General features: G+C 55.8%; 1 protein-coding gene across 1 annotated transcript; it reads left to right on the forward strand.

Annotated features, from left to right (window-relative positions):
- The first annotated feature begins 3,176 nt into the window (after positions 1–3,176).
- On the forward strand, positions 3,177–23,259 carry LOC109448051 (angiotensin-converting enzyme). The gene is made up of 25 exons (XM_019732978.2): positions 3,177–3,884; positions 4,507–4,674; positions 5,284–5,377; positions 6,014–6,157; positions 6,645–6,836; positions 7,439–7,536; positions 7,947–8,119; positions 8,457–8,680; positions 9,026–9,170; positions 9,449–9,547; positions 9,810–9,932; positions 10,313–10,524; positions 11,217–11,353; positions 12,216–12,374; positions 12,660–12,747; positions 14,768–14,911; positions 15,077–15,268; positions 16,347–16,444; positions 16,648–16,820; positions 18,211–18,434; positions 18,745–18,889; positions 19,217–19,315; positions 21,141–21,263; positions 21,606–21,793; positions 21,979–23,259. The coding sequence occupies exons 1-25, from the start codon at positions 3,606–3,608 to the stop codon at positions 22,200–22,202; spliced, it is 3,945 nt and encodes a 1,314-aa protein (XP_019588537.2). The 5' UTR covers positions 3,177–3,605; the 3' UTR covers positions 22,203–23,259.
- Positions 23,260–23,428: the final 169 nt, after the last annotated feature.

A 23,428-nucleotide genomic window follows, 5' to 3' on the forward strand; every position in this document is an offset into this window, starting at 1 on the left:
GTCTTTTATTTTAGGCATCTTGGTGGGTGTGAAGTAGTATCTGGTTGTGGTTTGGTTTGCATTTCCCTGATGACTAATGAAGTTGAACATCTTTTCATGTGCTTACTGGTCATTTGTGTGTCTCTTTGGGGAATATCTATTTAAATCCATTTTTTAATTGGGTTGTTTGTCTTTTTATGGTTGAATTGTAAGAGTTCTTCATACATTCTGGATGCAAGTCCCTTGTCATATGCATGCTTTGCAAATATTTTCCCCCATTCCATGGGTTGTCTTTTCATTTTCTTGATGGCACCCTTTGAAGCACAAAAGTTTTTAATTTTGATGAAGACCAATTTTTCTTTTGGAACTTGTGCTTTTGAAACCATTGCCTAATCCAAGGGCACAAAGATTTGTACCTATGTTTCCTCTAAGATTTTTATGGTTTTAACTCTTACATTAAGTCTATGATCCATTTTGGGTTAATTTTTGTAAATAGTGTAAGGTAGGGATCCAACTTCATTCTTTTGTATGTGGAAATCCAGTTGTCCCATCACCGTTTGTTAAAAAGATTTTCTTCTCTTTCCCCCTACCCCATTTACTTGTCCTGGCACCCTTGTCCAAAATCAACTGGACATAAATGTAAGGTTTATTTTTCGACTCTCAATTCTATCCCATTGTTGGACATATTTTCCAAGTGACATTTTTCTCAAACTGGGGTACCTAGTGATCCGTCCTGCCCTGGAAGAGCCTTAAAGAGATGGAGCAAGCCGCTAAGCAGACTGCGTTTCCTTGGGTGGTTAGGCCCCCATGGCTCTTCGCACGGCCTCATCATCATCATGTCCTCCTGCAGGATTCAGAACCCACTCCACTGTTTTGTTGGCAGCTCGGAGGTAGGTGACCCAACAAAGGACCTATCTCTCTCCTACCTCTCAAGGTTATTATAAATATCAAATTAGATAATTTACACAAAAGAATTTAGGAAAGGCTAAAATGCTATCCAGATGTAAGGCGTATTCTTATTATTATCCCTCTTCCACATGAATAAGACCCAAAATAGAGAGTGTTATATTTTTAACTTTGACTCACTGGGATCAAGGTTGCAGTATCATTATTGCAAATTCCAAATTAGTGAGGTTTGGCTTTTTGTGTCATTCGTATAGGAGGCGGTGAGCTTGCCACCAGGAGAGTGAGTATGAATGTTGGTCATCCCTTCATTTCATTCCCCCTCCCCTAAATTAGGGCCTACTTTGTGCCAGGCACTGTGCGAAGCTCTGGGAACACCAGAGAATAAGGCAGACACAACCTTCGCCATCCTGGAACTCACAGTTTAGCGGGGAAGCTGTATTATTCAACAAGCCATTATAGTGAATGTGACCATGAGGGAGGTACAGTGTGACACCTCCAACCAGCCATAGTGTCAGTTTGCTCCATGTAAACCAGGGGAGTTAGAGTATCTTCCAACCCCAACATGCCTTTGCTTCTAGGATTTTTCAGTGAGGCAGTAGTTGTTCCTAGCAGAACTCAGGCCCTAACCCAGAGGTTCTACAGCCGTCGTCACAATGCCACAGTTACGGCTGAAAATGGACTGGGAGAACAGAACGCCTGCTCTACCACCCTCCCAGAGTCGGTTCTCAGGAGCTCCTCAGAGGCAAGGCCCCGGCTAAAACCTGCCATCATCCTGCATTCTGCAGTTTATTTCCTGACAGTAGAGAAGAGCTCCCTGGTTACAAGCTAAGCCTCAGGCTCTTCTTTCTCTCTACCCATCCTCCCTCCGACACCACCCAGGACCACTGTGTCAGGGCCTGAAGGGTTGCTACTCTCAAAATCCCCCCAAGCCTCTACCAGTGGAGAGGCTCTGCTCTGCCCCAGAAGACATAAACTCATTTGCGCATATAGCCCATTGCCCTCACAGCCTGGAAAACCAAGCTGTTAGGACCACCAGAGAGCCCAGGCTCACTGCCTCACCCTCAGCCTGGCCCCTCATCCTTGCAAGGGCTGCTCTGATCATGGGCAACTACTTAACCAGCCCTGAAATGCACTGGTGTCCCTTGGTGTGAGGGAAAGCCACAGGGCCCCAGCTGTCCTCTCACCTCCCTCCTTTCTCCCTTCCACTGACAATGCCATGCCTCCTCCACCTCCTACGGCTGGCGCAGCCACCTTCCTTTTCTGCCCGCCTTCCTCCCACCTCTACACACCTCTCCTCCACACACCTCTCTCTGACACCGTGCAATCTGACAACTCAGCATGACCTTGAAGGTACTTAGGTCACACAGCCTCCCGCACACGCTCAATATGCCAAGTGTGACTCATAAGCCTGTGTGTCCCTCAGAGCCCCAGGCTCCATACCACATGCAGATACCCAGGAGTCCAGGTGACGGCCAAAAGCCCAAGCAGTCAAATGGGTAGGGGTCTCCCTAGCAGCTGTCACTGACTCCTTCCCTGCTCCCTCTACCCAGCCTCCATTTCTTTCATGGTTCCCTCACACACCCTTGGAGTGTCTGCTAGGGTGGGTCCCCCCACCTCTGGGGACAGACACCATGGTGCTGAGGAGTTAGGAAAGGACCCACAGCCTCCACAACCACCTCAGAAGAATGCCACTCTTCTCCCCACCTCCACTTGTCACTTAAAGGAACACGTGGACGAGACAGGGAAAGACTAATGGGGACTGTGGATACCTGAGGTGACTTGGAGCAAGCCACTCAACCTGAGTCTTAATTTTTTCATCTGTCAAATGAAGGGGCTCTTCTCATCTCTAGGGTCATCTTTGTAGTTCTCAAAGGCTGCCAGTCTGTGTGGTTGCTCCTGCATGAGTGACTGACAGCTGTGTCCCAGTGGGAGAGGGCAAGTGTGCTCATGTGCCTCTATGTCCCTCCCTCCCAGAACAGCCCCTCCATTCTTTCCCCCTTTCCCGGAGCCCTCCACCCAGTCCCCAGGTGAGCCTGGATCTTTGCAGCACCTCCCCCAAGTGCCGGCCAAAACCTGAACTCTCCCCACACGCACAAAGCCACCCCCCACTTCCGTACCGGCCCCCCCCCCCCCCCCCCCCGCCCCCAGACCTACAGAAGAAGCCAGATGAGGTGACTGATCATTAACCCTACCCCTGCTGCTGTAGCAGCGCCGCGGACAGCTCCCCCACCTTGTCACTCAGGAGCCCCAGAGGCCAACGGAAGATTAAGCGTCAGAAACCGCTGGGCTCCCGGGTCCCTGCGCCGAGGCTGTGTGATGGCCAGGAGAGGGCACGGTGGGCAGGCTTGGGTGTCCCAGCATAATGCTGGGTCCCTCAGCTTCCTAGGTGTGTGTGCGGCGTGGTGTGTATGTTGGGGGGTCCCCCTTGCTAACTTCCTCTGCCAGAGCCTGACCTAAACCCCATCCGCCACCCCTGGGCTGCATCTCGCAGGGGGGCGCGTCGGCTCCTCCCCAGGCCGGCGCCCCTGCCCGGGAGGGCCAAGGAGCGTGGGTCCCCGCCCCGCTCCGTTAGGCCGGCGCAGCTGGGGGGACTTTGGAGCCGAAGAGGAAGCGCAGCGGGGCGGGGAGGTGGGGGTGTGTCGGAAGGCGGTGGCGGCCGGGTTTTATAATCCGCAGGGCGGGCGCGGCGCGGGAGACGGGACAGCACCGCGTACCGCGCTATGGGGGCCGCGTCGGGCCACCCTGAGCTGGGGCCGCGGCCACCGCTCCAGCCACTGCCGCTGCCGCTGCTGCTGTTGTTGTTGCTGCTGCCGCCGTCGCCACCCAGCGCCCTGGCTCTCGACCCCGCGCTGGAGCCCGGAGACTTTCCCGCCGACGAGGCTGGGGCGCAGCTCTTCGTGCAGAGCTTCAACCCGAAAGCCGAGCAGGTGCTGTACCAGAGCACAGTCGCCAGCTGGGCGCACGACACTAACATCACCGAGGAGAATGCGCGGCGCCAGGTGGGCGCGCGGGCCTGGGGCGGGGGCGGGGCCCAGGCGCCCAATCACAAGCCTGCGGCCGGGCGCTGGGGGGCGGGGAGTCACTGCGGGGTGCGCGCCCCCTGTCCGGGGTGGTGGGGACCCTATGGGGCCTGCAGGGGCCCCTCCACCCCCCCTCTCCCACCCCGCCCCATAAGACAGGCGGTAGCTGGCCTAGCGCGGCGCGGGCACATGGTCCGTGCCCACTACAGGAACCGGATGGATGAGGCTGGGTCCTCTGAGACCGACTCCCCCCTAGGTGGCAGCTCCCAGGGATGACTTCAGGCTGAGTCAGCGGCAGTCTGCGCCGAGGGTGCCCTCTCAGCTCTGGCCCCCGTCCTCTCTGGCCTCAACCTACCCTCTCACAGTTCCTGTCACCACTCATCTCTGTCTATTCTCCCTGTCCTCCCCCTGCCTCTCTTATGGCCCCAGTTTCTGCCCCACCGCTCCCCTGAGGCAGATTCTCCCAGTTCCTGACCCCGAGGGCCTCTAGGAAGGAAATTGTGATCCCAGAAGCCCTAGTTCCCAGGAGCCCTTGGCCTTCCTCCCTCTCCCAGCACCATGGCCTCCCCGGTACACTCTCCTGCCCTCCTGGTACCCACAGGAAGAGTCAGCCCTGCTCAACCAGGAGTTTGCAGAGGTCTGGGGGCAGAAGGCCAAGGAGCTGTATGACCCAATCTGGCAGAATTTCTCTGACCCGATACTGCGAAGGGTCCTCAGTGGTGTGCGCATTCTGGGCCCTGCCAACCTGCCCTTGGAGAAGCGGCAGCAGGTAGGCCAGGTGGACCTGAGGGGCAGAGGCAGAAGTGGCCAAGGTGCCTCCCAGGGCCCAACTGTGGTGGAGGGAGGCAGCCTGGCAGGGAAGGACTCTGGGATCTGCAGGGGAAGCTGGCGGAAGCATAGACTGGCTTCCTGCAGCAAAGATTTTATTTGGAGTTGGGAGGGGAAGTCATTTTATATTAAAGCATGTATTATGGAGTAGAAAACAAAATTCAAGTAAACAGTAAAAGACAAAGCAGGGGTTTTCAGAATTTCTCCATAGACTGGTTTGGCTTACGGGCTTCCTTAGAAAGATTGAAAAGGACTGAGAAGGCATCAAAACCAGACGGAGTGAGAGGGATTTGCTCTCACTGCGAGGGGGGGCCAAGCTCAGACTTAAACCCCAACCCCTAACTCTCAGAATACTTGTTTCCACCTCCAAAGGCTGTCTCTGTTGGAAGGGGAATTGGTGTACTAGTGACCAGAAGTGCCCCTCGTGCCACTGAGTGGCCTGTCCAAGCCACATCCCCTCTCTAGGCCTTCTTTTCCTTCTAGCAAAAAGAGGAGGGGTTGGCCAGGTATCCTAGGGATGTTTGTCACTAACATGTTCTCAACTCCCCAGTACAACTCTCTGCTAAGCAACATGAACAGGATCTACTCCACCGTCAAGGTCTGCTACCCCAACAGAAATGACACCTGTTGGTCCCTGGACCCAGGTACACCCCTGTCACTACTGGGACTTCCTAGCCCTTCCCCATCACCCTGCACCCAGGGGGACAGCTGGTACAGAGAGTGGGTAAACCCAATCACATTGACCTCCAACTGGGGTGGACTATCAGCTGCCCACACACCCTGACTTTTCCTGACAAACTGACTTCCGGAACCTCCAGTCCCCACCCCCACGTGTGCTTTGGCCTCTCCCATTGCCACTAGCCTTCCTCGTGGCTACACTGTTTTTTTCTCTCTCATTGGTCCTCTCAGTCTCCCCAAGAGCCTTCCACAGGCCTTAGACCCCTTGTGGCTTTGACTTATGCCCTCCTCCTCTTCCCCAGACCCCCACCCCCATTTACTAGTGGCAGTCTTGAGGTCAGCCACTCCATCCAATGAGCCATTAAAGGTCTGAGTTTCGGCTTCTGGATATCCACTTTGTGTCAACCAGCTTAGATCGTTTCCCTGGAGATAAGGGCCCTGCCTGGGGGCTTGCTTCATATAGCTCTCAGCCCCATCCCACCCAGCTTATAGGTTGCCCTTGGCTTTGGGGCTATCATGATGTTGAGGAAGCAGGTGGATATGGTGAGGACCAGTGTGGGAGCTCTGGTGAAGGCTGATGCTGAGTCTCACTTGTGTCTCAGAGCTCATGCATATCCTGTCTGTCTCACGAAACTACGCCCTGCTGCTATATGCCTGGGAGGGCTGGCACAATGCCGTGGGCATCCCCCTGAAGCCCCTGTATGAGGAGTTCACTGCCCTCAGCAATGAGGCCCACAAGCAGGATGGTGAGCATGCCCTACCCCAGCCCTTGTGTGGGTACCGCCCTCCCCAGCTTGCAAAGTGCTCTCCCATCCACTGTGTCCTCTGAGCCTCAACCCGAGGCAGACAGAGCAACTGTTAGGATGACTCCATACACTGTCCCGAGAGCACAGATTGTAGATGGTGGAACCAGGCTTGAGCCCCATCTACCTTCCACCTGGCTGCCATCTTGCCCTCACACCACCCCTTCTGCTGGCCCCTCCCGGCACTGCCTCCCCACCCTCACCCCATCCCTGCCCTAGCACTTGTCTTTGCCTATCATGCTCTCCAGGATCTATTTAGCTGGAGCTCAATCCCTAGATAAAACTTGGAGACCAGTAACCCCCAAGCCATCCTTTCCATTAGCTGGCAGGTGCGCAGGCCCTGAGCCAGCAGAGTGACAAAGTGGTAGCTGGGAGGTAGAGGTGCCAGAGCCTCAGGCCTGAGCTGCACTCCAACGCCACCCCCTGCCAGGCTTCTCAGACACCGGAGACTACTGGCGCTCCTGGTACGAGTCACCCACCTTCGTGGAGGACCTGGAGAAACTCTACCATCAGTTAGAGCCCCTCTACCTGAACCTCCATGCCTACGTCCGCCGCGCACTGCACCGCCGCTATGGGGACAGATATGTCAACCTCCGGGGACCCATCCCTGCTCACCTGCTGGGTAAAGATCTGGCCCTGCCCCCACAGGTCCCAGGGATTTCCTCATTGTGTCTCACATTTCAGAGCACTGCCCTGTTTACTCGCACATACATGAGCCCAGGCAGCACGCCCAATGCCACCAGAAAGCAGGTGATCTTTCTCATCGTCATTGTCATTCCTGCTGTCCAGATGGGGACCCTGGGGCTTTGGGTGCGTAAGTGACTTGGCAGAGAACTAGGAAAAGGCAGAGCTAGAAGTCACACTGAAGGCTTTGACTCCAGGTCCAGTGGAGGAGGAATAAGAATAATCCTAGCGGGTGCCCCAGAAGGCCAGTCCTGGGGCCCTGCTTCAGGCTTGGAAGGCAGGAACCCCAGCACCATCAGCAAGGGCCCCAGCAGCCTTGTCTGGGCTCCTGTTCTGCCAGCCCCAGGGCACCCAGGGTACTCGGACGGTGGGTGGGACTGATGTGGTGATTCCTGGCCTCAGCCAGCCGAATAGGCTGCTGCCCAGGAGTACCCCGAGGTCCAGGTGCCAGGGCCCAGGGTGCTGCTTAGGGACAGGCACGGGGACACAGGCACTGGCTGGGCAGGGAGCCCAGCTGTTCGGCTCCCCTCCTCTGTCTAGGGGACATGTGGGCCCAGAGCTGGGACAACATCTACGACATGGTGGTGCCTTTCCCTGACAAGCCCAATCTCGATGTCACCAGTACTATGGTGCAGAAGGTAGGTCCGGGTTAGGTCGTGGTTGGGGCAACAAGAGAGAGACATGGGGAGAGGGGTGGGAAGGGGTCACGTGAAGGAGATAGGTTGCGTGGGGACCGTGGTCCCTCCCTTTCTACAGAGCAGCAGCCTGGAAGCACAAGTGGTGAGCTTGTGCCACCACAAGTGGTGAGCCGGGGTCTATATCCTCCGTGAGGTCCAGCCCTGCCCCCCAGTCCCCACTGGCGGGGTGTGAGGACTGACTCCACTTTGTTTATCCACTATGGTCTTTAGGAACCCCACCTCTGGAAGGGAGGCCACAAGACACACATGTCCTTCGTGGGCAGGGAGCTGGCCTGGGTGGGGGACCCTGGGGCAGCCGCAGTGTACTCCTAGCAGGCGTCCTCTGACCTGGACCCACACCTCACCACCAGGGCTGGAATGCTACACACATGTTCCGGGTGGCAGAGGAGTTCTTCACGTCCCTGGGGCTCTTGCCCATGCCTCCGGAGTTTTGGGCAGAGTCCATGCTGGAGAAGCCGACGGACGGGCGGGAGGTGGTGTGCCACGCATCCGCCTGGGACTTCTACAACAGAAAGGACTTCAGGTCTACACACGGGACATGGAGGTTCTGGGCCTCCGGGTATATCAGGCAGTGTGGGCACAGAGCAGCCAGTTCCCAGGCCCACTTCTACCCCAGCCCCAACACTGGCTAGGGGGTCTGGTCTGTTCCAGGGCTGCCGTTAGGCCGCCTTCCCTTAGCAGCTTTGACAGGTAGTCAACTCTGTACCTTGGAATGGAAGAAAAAGGCCTGAGTGTGGGCTGGGGCAGGGCAAAGGAGCTGTATGTTTGCACCAGCTCCTCGAGCCCCAGGGCAGTACCCTCCCCACGCTATGCTCCCTGCCCTGCCCTTGACCCTTCCCCTCACTCTCTCCCTGCCCCAGGATCAAGCAGTGCACACGGGTGGCTATGGACCAGCTGTCCACAGTGCACCACGAGATGGGCCATGTACAGTACTACCTGCAGTACAAGGACCAGCCTGTCTCCCTGCGCCAAGGCGCCAACCCTGGCTTCCATGAGGCCATCGGGGATGTGCTGGCGCTCTCCGTCTCCACTCCTTCACATCTGTACAAAATTGGCCTGCTGGACCACGTCGTCAATGACACAGGTAAAGAGGGCGTGGAGGACCCAGCCCAGCCCCATCCAGACCCCACTCCATCCCATAGCAGGGCCCCACGTGCCTCTGCTCCCATCTGCCCTTATTGTTTCTGCCTCACTGTCCCAGGCAAGGCAGGGTTGGGGATTCACCTGGAGCCTTACAGCCCGCCCTAAGTCCCACCCGAAAACTGCCCCAAGGATCGTCTCCCAAGCAGGGCACCATGGTCTTGGAGGCTGGCCTTCCCTTGTATGTCTGCCCAGCCTCCCCTCTTGCTGGCTCCCCGCCAAGCCCACCTCCTCCTACCTGAACTCCCTTCTCCTCTGACCTCTCTCTTCTCATCTCCGCTCCCAACAGAAAGCGACATCAATTACTTGTTAAAGATGGCGCTGGAAAAAATTGCCTTCCTGCCCTTTGGCTACTTGGTAGACCAGTGGCGTTGGGGGGTCTTTAGTGGACGTACCCCCCCTTCCCGCTATAACTTTGACTGGTGGTATCTTCGGTGAGTAAACAGGGATTAGGAAGGGCCCCCATGGCCCCCCTCACCCTCCTACCTCCATCACTCCCAGTCCCTTCCTCTCTAATGATGTCTCCATCCTTTTGCCAATTCATTTTTCTTTCGTGCCTAAAACTCACTCCTCCAGGAATTCTTTCCCAATTCACCAGGATGGGGAAGGGATGGCTGGGTGTAAATGCCTGCTTAGCAGTCTTTTCTGCAAAGGCTAAATCAGCCTGTATACAACCTTTAGGTCCTGAGACATTTTAACCATCCTCTTATAGAACCAAGTATCAGGGCATCTGTTCTCCAATTGCCCGAAATGAAACCCACTTTGATGCCGGAGCTAAGTTTCACGTCCCACATGTGACACCATACATCAGGTACTATTGCCCCCCCCCGCCCCTTCCCAGTTCTGTCACACCTTTAGTCCCCCTCCCTCTGCTCTATGAACCTGCACCACCATTTCCAGGACTTGTCCTCACATTCCCGCCTGGAATTTGAGTGGGCCTCTCTCCTGATCCAGGCTTGCTTCTTCCTTCTCCCCAGTCATGCCCTGTTCTGGCCGCTGCCCTGTGGGAAGCTGGATGGTGCCTGGGCAAGGGTCCCCCACCACTCCCTCTAACACCCAACCTGTGCCTGCAGGTACTTTGTGAGTTTTGTCCTGCAGTTCCAGTTCCATGAAGCCCTGTGCAAGGAGGCAGGCCACCAGGGCCCACTGCACCAGTGTGACATCTATCAGTCCACCAAGGCCGGGGACAAACTCCGGTGTGTGGGAGGAAAGAGAGGGCAAGTGGGAGGGAGAGGGGAGAGGCTGGGGAAGGGTATGTCTAGAAGATACCTGGCTGTTCCAGTGGGGACACCACAGGGCCAGTCTGATGGAAGGTGCCTTTCTTCCCTACCCCCTCCTTTCTTTCTCTCATCAAATATTTATTGAGTGGTCCCAGATCTGCGGCCCCAGGGGCAGGCTGGCATGGGCAAGTCAAATGTCCCCTGCTCCCTTCACTGAGATCCTAGGTCCTGGAGCCTTAATGCCACTGTTCTTGCAGTCCAGTGGGGGGCAGAAGTAGCCGGAGGTGAGGCAGGTAGGCCAGAGGCCAATAGTGGACACCAGCCTGAGTGCTCTGTGCTCCCGCTTTGCCTGACAGGGAGGTGCTACAGGCAGGCTCCTCACGGCCCTGGCAGGAGGTACTCAAAGATGCAATCGGCTCAGATACCCTGGACGCTCAGCCTCTGCTCAACTACTTCCAGCCAGTCAGTCAGTGGCTACAAGAGCAGAACCAGAAGAACAACGAGGTCCTGGGCTGGCCGGAATATCAGTGGCAGCCACCAATGCCCGACAATTACCCGGAAGACATTGGTAAAGCTCTGAGCGAGGGTGGGGTGGACCCTAAGGCAAGTTCTCAATTCTGGGCTCTGGACCCAGCTTCCACCCACTGCGTTTGGTTCTCCATCAGCTCTTCCCAGCTGGGCTCTGGTACCCAGCTCTGGAAGGCCAGGCAGCCCCTTAGCTCATCAGAGGGGGCCCTGGGATGGGGATGCATCTATCTTTTCCCCAGCATCCTAGGGAGGGTGTGCTCAGATTTGAGGCCCCCTGGGGCAGGCTGACCAGTGACACTGCTCTATGAGGTCACACTGAAGGCTCAGTTCCTATTGGCTGGAGAGCAGTGGCTGCAGGGCTCTGCAATCTTACAGCCATGGGCCACAGCTGGGCTGCTCCAGGACTGCCCAGCCTCCTCCTCCTCCTCCTGCTCTGCTTTGGGCATCCCCTGTTGGTCCCCAGCCAAGAGGTCACCAGCCAGGTGACAATCGACCAGGGACCAACCAGCCAAGCAACAACCAGAAGCCAGACAATTCACAAGGCAACAACCAGCAGACAGACAACCCAGAGCCCAAGTGGGACCAGCAGAGGGATGGGGCGGGGCCGCTAGGGGGCGGGGCCGCTAGGAGGCGGGGCCGCTAGGAGGGGGAGGTGTGAGGGGGAGGGGCTCCGCCCAACCGCAGGAGAAGGCAAGGGGAGGCCTGTGTGTTTCCCTCCACTCTGTCCCACAGCTCTGGTGACTGATGAGGCTGAGGCCAGCAAGTTTATGGAAGAGTATGACCAGAGATCCAAAGTGGTGTGGAACGAATATGCCGAGGCCAACTGGAACTACAACACAAACATCACCACAGAGGCCAGCAAGATCCTGGTAGGGGCCCTCCCCATACCCTTATTCCTGCACACACACACACACACACACACACACACACACACACACACACACAGGCTCGCTCCTCCATCGGGGACTAACCCTACAAAACCCAAGGCTGGACAGGCTGCCCCCTTTCTCCCTCCCCCATGTTTCCTCACTAGGGGGGAGGCTGTCAGAATTTGTGAAAAACCCAAATGGAATTTCAGATTTGAGTGGGCATATATACTGACTGCCTAAACAAGTTGTTTTTAATTAACAATCAATCTGTTGTTAGTAAAGGAATAATCTGTACACAAGTGATGCTAAAGTCAGTTGTTTAAAGGACTGAAGTCAGTTTTTTAAAGGACTGTTTGCCACCATGGCGAGGGCTACCCTTCCCTGCAACCCCACTCCCCACCTATGCAGTGAGCACAGGTTATACCAAGGTGAGCCTCGGAAAACTAATGTTTCTTGAAGACCACTGTATGCTGGCCACTGCTCCTTGGCAGTTCATACCTATTGCTTCACTCATTCCTCAACAAACTTGCAAATCCAATGCTCTTATTCCCATTTTACAGATGGGACCCCGAGGCTCAGAGAGGCCAAGCCGCCTCCATCCTAACAGCCTTTAAGATGCAGGGTGGTGTTCCTCTTCTCTACCCCTGCCAGGATATGTGTGTGGGTGTCCATTGGCAGGCATGGACTGTATCCCAGGGCATTATACACAGTCCAGGTCGAAGAAGGTCACTATAGGCAAAGCCAGCAACTTGACAAAACCGTCCTCACCAGTCCCTTTGCTGCCCGCCCCCATGGCACCTCTTCCTCAGGGGCCTCTCCAAAGCTTCTGGGCCTCACAACACGGTTCCCCCTGTGCCTTCAGCTGCAGAAGAACATACAGATGGCAAACCACACCTTAAAGTATGGCACCCGAGCCAGGCGGTTTGACGTGACCTACTTCCAGAACACCACCATGAAGCGGATGATATACAAGATTCAGGACCTAGAGCGGGCAGCGCTGCCTGTCGAGGAGCTGGAGGAGGTGCGTGGCTTTGGGGGAGCAGGGAGTGGAGGATCCAAGGTCAGGACCAGGTCCCAGCTCAAGGGAGCAAGCCCAGCACAGGGTCTGGCCTTCATGCCGCTGCCTCTTCCTCGATTTGTCAAGCTGTGACATCTGCACATCAACATACACCTACAGAATTACTGGGAACAACACCTTTGGGAACACACTAACCCCAGCTCCGTGGACCCTCCCCGCTGTGATGGGGCCTCCGGGGAGCAGGCAGCAAAGGGGTGCAGCTCACTGCCTCTCTGCTTCCTCCTGCAGTACAACCAGATCCTGCTGGACATGGAAACCACGTACAGTGTGGCCTCTGTGTGCCACTCCAACGGCACTTGTCTTCAGTTAGAACCTGGTGAGCACCCGGGGCTGGGGGGCGGGGGGGGCGGAAGGACAGGACCAGGCTGGGGGAGGCTGGGACTGGCACAGTGTTAGGGGTGCCCACCCGTAAAAGGCGGCTCAGTCGCTCCTAACTTGTGTGGTCACATGCTCAGGAAACTCACCTCCCAGTTTTCCTCCAGTGGGGCTTCTTTCTCTGCGTCATTCAGAACCAGCACCTGCTTCCTGTCTGGCCTGCTCCACTGCCCTCCCTTGCATCTGCCCACCCTGTCGCTCCCTCTAGGACCCCTCCAGGATCTCCCAATCTCTTCCTCCCTGCACTCTGCCCTTAAGAGCAGCCAGGTATCTCAAATTTGTCTTTCGAGGGCTAAGATTGGGACAGGAACTTTAGGCACCTCCCCTCCAGACTCACTTCTTAATCCTATCCACAGCTTCCCGACCTCCCCTGGTCCCTCCCTTGCCCCCCAGAAACTGAAGCCACAACCCATAGAAACCGCTTCCATGGTCCATGTTGTTACACTTCACTCCCTCCATCACCACTTCCTGCTGGGAGGAGTGGACCACTCTCTCCTGTCCCCTTTCTCTCGCCATACTGGCTGGGCCTTCTTACCTTCTCCCCTTTGAAAGAACCCACCCTGGATTCCCAAGTACCTGCACACAGATACACGCCCTCCTGACCCACCCTTCCCGGGGTTGGGGAACCAGAGGCATTCTTCCTGAGGACTCTCCACCCAGAAACAGCTCCTTCCTGGCCCTCTGCCCATCTCCCACGTTAGAACAATGACAAATAGACGGGGAAATGGAAAATAAACAGGAGAGAGAAACAGTTTTCCTGGGACAGGGTTTGGCCTATGGGTTGTGTATATGGGTAGGCACGCAAAGTGTGCGTGTGTGGGGGGGAGGCATGTGCATGTGTGTGGGCTCTGTGTGTTTATGGAGAAGTGCTTTAAAGGGAATGTAGCTCTCAGGCCCCTTCCCACCCCATCAATTAGCCTCTTAATCTAGGGCTGGGCCATCAGGTCACTGCCATTAGTAAAAATAAGAAACACCCACAAAAACAGAGCACTCACAACAGCAGAAGGCAGGTGTGACATTCTTAAAATACAATTTTCTCCAAACAAAATTAATTTGATGTACTTTCTCTGTGAGAAGCAGTTATCACGTAGCGAATCGAGTCAGATAATGAGGTAGAGACCGCCCCGTATGTTCTCTGAAGTCGTCCAGCTCAGGCCGGGCCGGAGCAGGAAGGGAGGCTGCCATTGGTCTGTGTGGGGCTTCAGAACAGACACAGGAGCTCATCCATCCTCAGCCCAGCTCTGTGAGGCGGATGTCAGCTCCGTGGAATCCAGACGGAGGAGCTTCACACGTAGTCAGGGGCCGACAGGACACAAACCCAGGACTTCTGGCTCCCTGTTGACGCTTGCATGCTTCGTCTTCACAGCTATTCTTTTATTCAGTCCAGTCCGATTATAGTTTGTAAAAGATACTCTAGGTCCTGTTGGGACCCAGAAGTGAACGAGGCATGCTCCCTGCGCAGGGGCCTCATGTCCCCATTTCACGTCCCTGTGAGGGCCGGCATTATCCCCATTTTATAGATAGGGAAAGAGGGTTCCCACGACTTGCAAGGTCACTTTGGGGTCAGTGGGAGACCAGAACAAGAGCTCAGCTCTTGTGACATCCAGGCCGGTTCTCCTAGGCAGGGGGTGAGCGGGGATGAGTGGGGAGCAGCAGCAGCTCTGGAGTCTGGGCCTTTGGATTGTGCCTAGCGGGGGACCCAGCCATGTCGCCTCACTGCTCGTATGGAAACAAGCACATTAAAACCTTGAAATTACCAGAGATGGTGACCATGCCGTGCTGAGCCCTGCGCCTGGCACCCTGTGGGGCCCCTGTGGAAAGGACACCAGCCTTTGTCTAAACTGGCTGCCTGTGCAGTTTTATTCCAGTTCTGAACTTCTATGACTGGGTTCACTTTAGACGGAGATGGGAGGGGGGTCAAGGGCTCGGGGTTCAAGCCGTTCAAACCCTGCCCCCACCAGATCTCACCAGTCTAATGGCCACATCCCAGAAATATGAAGAACTCTTATGGGCATGGAAGAGCTGGCGAGATAAGGTGGGAAGAGCCATCCTTCCTTTTTTCCCCAAATATGTGGAACTCTCCAACAAGGCTGCCCGGCTCAATGGTGAGTCCCTCCTGCCAGTATCACTGGCTCTCTGGTCCCAACCCCCCTGGGGCCCTCAGAGACCCTGAGCCTGGTGAGCAGGTGGTCCCTGGAAGATGCAGCTGGCAGGGGACTGTTCAGGGAATGATCAGGTATTCGGAGAGCCTGGCTGTGTTCCCTCTACAGGCTACAAAGATGCAGGGCACTCGTGGAGATCTCCGTATGAGATGCCAACCCTGGAGCAGGACCTGGAGCAGCTCTTCCAGGAGCTGCAGCCGCTGTACCTGAACCTGCACGCCTACGTGCGCCGGGCCCTGCACCGCCACTACGGTCCCCAGCACATCAACCTGGAAGGCCCCATTCCAGCTCATCTGCTGGGTGAGGGCAAGCGCTGGGCCTTCGGGGGCAGATGAAGACAGATGGCAGTATGAGGGAGGGTGAGGCCTGGGCTGGCCAGAGAGCAAAGGGCAGGCGGGGAATGGTCTGCACATGGCACTTCGGGCTGGGACAGTAGAAAGACTTGAGCCTGGAGTGGGGTGAGGGCTGGGTGTGGGGACAAGAGCCGCCGCTTGCATTTAGTGCCACATTTGCTGAGAAATACAGACCCTGGGAGGGAAAGCAATATACCCAGGTGGCCTGGGGGCTGGGGCAGAGCTGGGGCTTAGAACCCTGCCCTCAGGCCATGGGATGGGAGTAGCCAGCCACTGGCTCGCTCCTGCTCCCGCTCTCTCTCTCTCTCTCTCTCTAACAACTCTAACTCTCATTGCTTTTCACTTTAAACTCCACTTGATGTCAGCTCAAGCTTAATCTCCTAGGCTATGAAAGACTTTCTACTTCAAGTCTATTTCTGGACCTTTCCACTCAAAATATCTTCCTTTTCTCAAGTCCTGGAGAACTGGGCTCTTCTCATGCCCTAGAGGCAGAGGCATCAACCTCCCCTGAAGGCGGGTGGTTCTTGCCAGGTGACCGTATAAACCAACCTCTCGCAACGTGGAGGGGACAAAGCAGTGGCTGTTCAGGCGTGCAGCCTGACTGCCTGCCTGCCTTTAAACCCCAGCCCCTCACTGAGGAGCCGTGGTCCCTGGGTGGGTGACCTGACTCTTAGTAAGTGGTGGCCACAGGCGCATAGATATTCCGGGGACCTGAAGCTTCTGCATTTGTACACAGCTACTAGTCACACTGGTATTCACTGCCCAGGGAAAGTGAGGACCACCTTGACTCCTTGGTGGCCAGCCACAGTCCCACCCGTGAGCCAGGAAAGCAGTGACCTTGTGGGCTGGGTGTGCAGACTGAGGATCAAATGCCTGGCGCGGTGTGCAAAGAGTAGGAGCTCGAGAGACGCCGTGGTGATGAGCAGGACCGGGGGCTGGTTACCCCTCCCTTCACGATGGGGCTAAGCCTACGGATAACATCTGTCTCTCCTCTCTCCACTGTCTCTTCTCCTGCCCGCCTCCAGGGAACATGTGGGCGCAAACCTGGTCCAATATCTATGACTTGGTGGTGCCCTTCCCTTCAGCCCCCAACCTGGATGCCACGGAGGCCATGATAAAGCAGGTCTGCACCTGCCCCCCACCCCACACTCCTGCTCCTCCAGGGCGGCCCCAGGGCACAGAGGAGGGGAGGGCCCTGTGGGTGGGAGAGGGCTCTCTGACCCAGGAGTTCCTTCCAGCTGGGCCCTCTCCCAGTACCTTCCCCCGCTGTGGCACACAGTCTGTCCCCATAGTCCCCAGTTTTGGCAGAGCTCCATCTGCTTGCAGGGCTGGACACCCAGAAGGATGTTTGAGGAAGCGAATAATTTCTTTACCTCCCTGGGGCTGCTGCCTGTGCCCCCCGAGTTCTGGAACAAGTCCATGCTGGAGAAGCCGAACGATGGGCGGGAGGTGGTGTGCCACGCCTCCGCCTGGGACTTCTACAACGGCAAGGACTTCAGGTGTGTCCCGGCTGCAGCCAGGGGACCTTATCCTGAGACCAGTGGGCAAGGGGATGAGGCAAGTAAAGGCTCCACTGCTGTCCCCTCTCAGCCAGAGTGAGCAGAAATGGGTGCAGGGGGCAGACGTTGGGATAGAGGGTCAAGAGCATAGGGCCTGGTCCCCGGGGAACCCCATCCACCAGGTGAGCGTCTGCTCAAGTGCTGACCAGCTCTGCCAGCCTGGTCAGTTGTCAGCATCCAAGGTCCCAATCCTGGGTGTGAGCTCACTCCAGGGTGGCCCCTGCATACAGCTGGCCCTCTCTTTGGCTGCATGTGACTTTACACAAGGAGGCACATGAGGACATGGGGAGTTTTGCACAGATCCACCCTCACCACTGACAGAGACTCAGAAGCTGTCTTCATCCGAGGATAGTGTTACAGTTACCTATTGCTACATAACAAACCACCCCAAAACTTAGTGGTATAAAACAACCATTTGATCATTCTCATGATTTTTTGGGTCAGGCAACACACAGTAGAAATGGCTTTCCCAGTTCTACAATGATGTAGACCTCAGCTGGGGTAGATCTGATGGCTGGGATGGCTCAGTGGGGCTATTCTGGCTATTGACTGGGTTCCTCAGTTTTTCTTCATGTAGCACATGCTGCGGCTGGAATATTCGAGTTGGCTTCTTCACTAGCATGTTGGGTCCCTGATCTCGGATGGCTGCACAGCCGGGGGGTTGGTGAGACCTCTCTCTCTCCAGGCTAGCCTCCTCACAAGTATGGCAGTCAGGCAGCTGGCATCCCCCAGAGTGAAAGCAGAAACAGCCAGATCTCTTAAAGGTTAAGTCCAAAACCAGCAGAGTCACTTCTGCCAGAGTTTATTGGCTAAAGCAAGTCACTGGGCCAACCCAGATTCAGGAGAAGGGAAAGAAGACCCGCCTCTTGGGAGTGTGGCAAGGATGATCTGCCACAATGGATGGAGTGTCTCTTATGAGAAAAGTGGACACAGAGAGCCTGGAAGAAACCAGACAGGGTTCACTGGATCACCTGACCTTTGCCCTTTCCTTCAAAGTCCTGCATTGATCATAACCAAGTGTCCCAATGCCTCCAGAGCAAGTACTTTGCACAGTTAGAAAGCAACGTGGCTGTGTGGGCTGGAGTTATTCAGGGAAGTTGGAGACAGAGGAATGGCCTGAATGATTATATTTTAGGGGCTGCAAACTCCCAGATTCCTTCTTTCTCTGGCTCACTCCATGTCTCCTTTTGGTTTTCTTTCCCATAATTCTGTGTTCCCTTTCCTGTGTATAGCAGTGATGGGTGTCTGCTCTGTGTATAGAAAGGACAGCAGGTCCCTTTGTCCCCAGGGTTCCTCACCGTCCCCTCCCACACCCTCTCCCTCTCCCTAGGATCAAACAGTGCACCACCGTGAACATGGAGGACCTGGTGGTGGCCCACCACGAAATGGGCCACATCCAGTATTTCATGCAATACAAGGACTTGCCTGTGACCTTCCGGGAGGGTGCCAACCCTGGCTTTCACGAGGCCATTGGGGACGTGCTGGCCCTGTCCGTATCTACCCCCAAGCACCTACACAGCATCAACCTGCTGAGCAGCGACGGTGACAGCTATGGTGAGAGAGGAATGGGAGATCCTGGTGGGCAGAGGGACCAGAAAGGGGCAGCAAGCTTAGGAGTGGGGAGAGGGAACTTAATGGCACACAGGCAGAAGTTGGGACAGAGTAATGGGGGTTAAGGGGCCCACCAGCAGGGTGAGCTAGGAGGATGGAACCCACAGACCACCCCAAGGGGTAGGTCACAGGACCCACAGAGAGACTGCCCACTCCTCCCCTCTCCACCCATCGCACACCCATCATGGCTGAGCTGCTAGGACACCGCAGGAGCCAGCCACAGATCTGACAGCGAGCTCCCTTCTCTTGACAGAGCAAGACATCAACTTTCTGATGAAGATAGCACTCGACAAGATCGCCTTTATCCCCTTCAGCTACCTCATCGACCAGTGGCGCTGGAGGGTGTTTGACGGAAGCATCACCAAGGAGAATTACAACCAGGAGTGGTGGAGCCTCAGGTTCTAGAACATTCCTGGGGAGGAGGGTGGAGGTCCAGGGTGATCTCCATGGGAGTGTGTGTGAGTGTGCAGTGTGCATGTGGTAAATGTGTCTGTGTATACAGCATCTAAGTGTGTGTGTGTGTGTGTACATGTGCACATGTGTCTGTGTGTGTGTAAGGGATGGGATCCATAGGGGGTGATTGTGCACAGAGGCACAACATGCCAGAATCCAGAGTGTCCAGTGCAGCCCCAGGTGCAGGGACCATCCTTCAAGTGAAAAATGCCAACCCTCCCTGGTTTGAGTTTCCCCAAATCCTCCCTCAAACATGTCTTCCCTCTTGACAGGCTGAAGTACCAGGGCCTCTGCCCCCCAGTGGCCAGGTCTCAAGGCGACTTTGACCCAGGGGCCAAGTTCCACATTCCTGCAAATGTGCCTTATATCAGGTAACAAGGGAAAGCGAGGAGGCCGCTCAGCGTTCAAACTGCTCTCGTTGCCATGTCAGGTCGCGGTGACCTGGGGGACCTGGCTGCACTGCACACTGTGCCTGGGCCACCCACCTGCGACCAAGGCTGGCTGTTATTTCACTCTTTTGATATGACAAGAGCCTCTACCCTCCAGACAATTGAAAACACAAAGTACTATCATTGACTAGTGGTTATGAGACCTTGGGTCAGTAGTTAACATTATTAACCATGACCCATGGCTAGAGCATGACTTGAGCACTCTTGTTCATTGTTTTCTTTTCTTAATAAGACTGATTCCTTTACTATATATTGGACATATTGCCTGTGATAGAATTTGACTTGTACCTAGAAGACCTTCGATACACTAAAACTAGGACTAGAGACCCAGTGAGACCGGGAGGTTATATTGATAGGAGCATGAGGTCGTGGGCTTGGGTCAGACAGAACTGAGTTCAAATCTTGTCTCCACTTCTTTGTTTCCTTGAGCAAATTCCTCAGTGTCTGTGAACACCAGCTTCTTCAGGATGTCACAGGATTGTTGCGAAAGTTAACTTCTTAGCATACTGTGTAATAAGTAGCAGGCTTGGGAATGGTGGCCATAACTCATCATCACTTAATTACTCTCTGAAATGGCATGTGTAAACACACATGAGTCACGCAGCCACAGTGTGAAGGTGTCCAGTGAAGCCCTTTTCCTCTATGTGCTACAGGCTAAGATGGGAAATTGCAGGATCTGGAGTCCTCCTGGGAGGGAAGCATCTGGGGAGGCCTCAGAGTGGGGTTCCAGGTAGCCCAGGCCACCCATGAGGTAAGGCACAGAGCGCAGTGAGGGCTACCCCAAGAGGGCTGTGACCCTCTCCAGCTCTTGCCTCCTGTAGTCCCTGGAAGCCCAGTGAGGGAGGGCCCGCCATGCCCACCTTTTCACCCCAGCACCTCGGCATGATGTGAGCACACAGTCAAGACCTAATAAATAAGTGTAAGGTGAATGAATTGTGTCCCCCAGGGTCCATGAAGGGAAAGAAAGTCTACTCAGATGCTCCGGAGAATAGCAGTAGGAAGGGACCAAGGAGACTGAAGGGTACCTGGGAACAAGCCTGACCTTGACAGTGCACCAGGATGACCCATTGGGAGAGCCTCCACCCTCTTTCTTGACTGGTTTCTGGGCTTCCACGCTGGCACTCACTTTCACACAGAAGCTGGACCCACGTGATGGTTAGCTTCTGAGCTTAGCATAGTACTTCTCTAGGCAGGGGTGGGCAAAGGAGACTCATTCCCAATTCTGACCGGCAGCCTTGGCAAAGCACTTTTAGGAAACACCAAGAAAGTCAGTGGCACATGGCTTGTGCCCAGCATTCAAAGTGGGAGGCCTGTGTTGCTTGTTCGAGACGTTCAAAACCTCTGCAGACTTAGTGGTTGCTCCGGCCTTGACGAGCAGATTTTTACTAGGGGATCCCTGCTGATTTTGGATCAAGGAGATGGTTTGGGCTGGTGTTTCTGTCCAGACTGCCCTGCTATTTAGATGTGACCGTTTGGGCAACACTTGGCCTCTACTTGCATATACCCCAGGGATGGAGACCTCACTGCTCCCAAATCAGCCTGCCAAACCTTTGAAGGGCTCTGCCCTGACCCTGCTCCCTCATGAGTGACCCCCCCAAAGGTCCTCCGCACAGGCCCTCCTGAGATGTGGGAGGCGTGGGAGGGGGCCTTGATGACTCTGGAAGCTGGGGTGGGCTCATCCTGACACCCTGGCTTCAGTGGGAGGTGGGGGCAGCCCGGGCTCAGTGTCCACCTCCCTCCCCGCCAGGTACTTCGTCAGCTTCATCATCCAGTTCCAGTTCCATGAGGCTCTGTGTCAGGCCGCTGGCCACAAGGGCCCCCTGCACAAATGTGACATCTACCAGTCCAAGGAGGCAGGGAAGCGACTGGCGTGAGTCTTTCTGGGCCTTCTTTTGACTGTTTTCCACCCTCTGCCTACTCAGCTTTGAGGGGCCTCGTGCGGCTCTTCTGGAAACACCTGCCTCTCTGGTGCTTGGGCTGGGAACTCCCAGGTAGAGCCTGTATTGCATCTTAATGTGCCCTCTCCAGGAAGGAACAAGAACCCCGGGGCCCAAACTGGTCCTCCCCAGCCCACAGCCCATCCCAGACTTGCCCAGGTCCTCCCAATCCCAAAGGGGTTTGGAAGGTGGGTGTTAGGCTGAGGTGGGTGTTAGGGTGAGTGAGCCTCCCCACCTGTCCTTCTGACTTTTTCTCTTCTGTGGTGCTCCCCCAGGGCCGCCATGCAGCTGGGCTTCAGTAAGCCATGGCCGGAAGCCATGGAGCTGATCACCGGGCAGCCCAATATGTCTGCCTCAGCCATGATGAACTACTTCAAGCCGCTGCTGGACTGGCTCCTCACTGAGAACGGGCGGCATGGAGAGAAGCTGGGCTGGCCTCAGTACAACTGGACGCCAGACTCTGGTACCACCACCACCCCCACCTCAGCCCCGGGCCAACCCCCAGAGCTCACTCAAGATCAGGCCCCCTCCCTAGCTCAGTCAGGTCCGAGTCTGACGTCAGAGCGAGGATAGGGAAGCCAGCTGAAATGACCCCGGCCCAGCCCTGCCCACCCCTACCGCCCTGCTCTCCTTGCTTCCCCTGCTCAGCTCGCTCAGAAGGCACATTCCCGGGCAACAGCCACGTCAACTTCCTGGGCCTGAACCTGGAGGAGCAGCAGGCCCGCGTGGGCCAGTGGGTGCTGCTTTTCCTGGGCGTCGCCCTGCTAGTGGCCACCTTGGGCCTCACCCAGCGGCTCTTCAGCCTTCGCCACCACCGCCGGTCCCACCGTGGGCCCCAGTTCGGCTCTGAGGTGGAACTGAGACACTCCTGAGATGAACAGGCCTTGCAGGCCAGCTGGGGAGTATCCACCACCAAGAGACCCGGGTGGAGACATGGGGTGGGCAGAGGACCCTGACCCTCCACTCCTCTCACAGCTCACCCCAGCCCATCCTCCTCCTCCTGCCCTCTCCTTCCTTCCCCCTTCGCCTCCAGTCCTTTGCTAAGAATCCGTCCTCCAGACCCCTGCCCCTCAGTACCCGGGCACCAGGCCATCTAACAAGGAGTCCCCGCCCTCAGTCTCTCTGTGAATACAATTAAAGGTCCTGCCCTCCCATCTGAGTCTGTGTCCCTCACGGGGAAGCCAGGGACAGGGTCAGAGATGCTCTCCCGCCTCCTGGCAGTCAGGCGGGTCACTTCAATGGGTGTCTTCATCCTCCTCCAAGAAGAGCCTGGGAAAATGCCCCAGAACTCTGGCCCTGGCACCACCCAGCAGCGCCCACGCCTGTCTTCCCTCCAGCCCAGGCAACAGGCCAGTGTCCTGCCTTGGCAGTCAGCCCCTGCCTAGCTCAGGCACCAACCCAGGAGGACTCTGGGAAGCAAGCGTTCTGAGCTTCTGGCCTCACATTTCCATGAGCTTTGAGAGTCCTACCCTGGCTGTTTCCATAAATGGCCGGGTCCCCCAGATGGAGGGATCCCCTGGGGGAGGGTACCTTGTATGTGTCTGACTCACTGAGGGTACAGAAGTAGCCCTGTGGTCACCTCAAGCTCCTGCCTACACTAGCTCCGTGTCCACTTGTGAAGTGGACAGAGCCACTTGAGTATTGCCCCTGGGGCCCAGGACCAGGTCCCTTCCACCCAGCTGGAGAGGGGCCCTAAATACTGGAGCATGGCAGTTAGCTGGTGCCTAGGCAGGAATTGTCTTCCAGAGGCCGTCCCTGCCCGTCCCCCCAGGACGTGCCCTCACCCTGAGCCTCCCTCGGAAGGCCAATACGGGTTTGAGGGAGTATCGTTTTGAGGGACATTTTTATAACTTTTATCTACATGTTTATTGTAGAAAATTTGTAAAATACGGAGAACTATAAAGAAAATAAAAGCCCTTTGTATCAATACCAGGGATAAGCACTGTTGACATGTTGGTGTATATTTTTCCGGCCCTTTCTTCTCAGCACCTATTTTAAATGGGATCACACTGTGCTCACAGTCATGTATCCGTTTTCCAGTTAACACGACTAGATGTGTTTTCCAGATACTTAAATGCCAAAGCTAGAACCTAGTCAA

This window comes from Rhinolophus sinicus, linkage group LG15 (assembly GCF_036562045.2).
Source record: "Rhinolophus sinicus isolate RSC01 linkage group LG15, ASM3656204v1, whole genome shotgun sequence".
NCBI lineage: Eukaryota > Metazoa > Chordata > Mammalia > Chiroptera > Rhinolophidae > Rhinolophus > Rhinolophus sinicus.

Coding starts and splice junctions, on each gene's coding strand:
- LOC109448051 (XM_019732978.2), top strand. CDS start 3,606: ATGGGGGCCGCGTCGGGCCACCCTGAGCTGGGGCCGCGGCCACCGCTC. Junction 4,675..5,283: donor CCTTGGAGAAGCGGCAGCAG/GTAGGCCAGGTG, acceptor TCAACTCCCCAG/TACAACTCTCTGCTAAGCAA. Junction 14,912..15,076: donor CAAGGCTGCCCGGCTCAATG/GTGAGTCCCTCC, acceptor TTCCCTCTACAG/GCTACAAAGATGCAGGGCAC.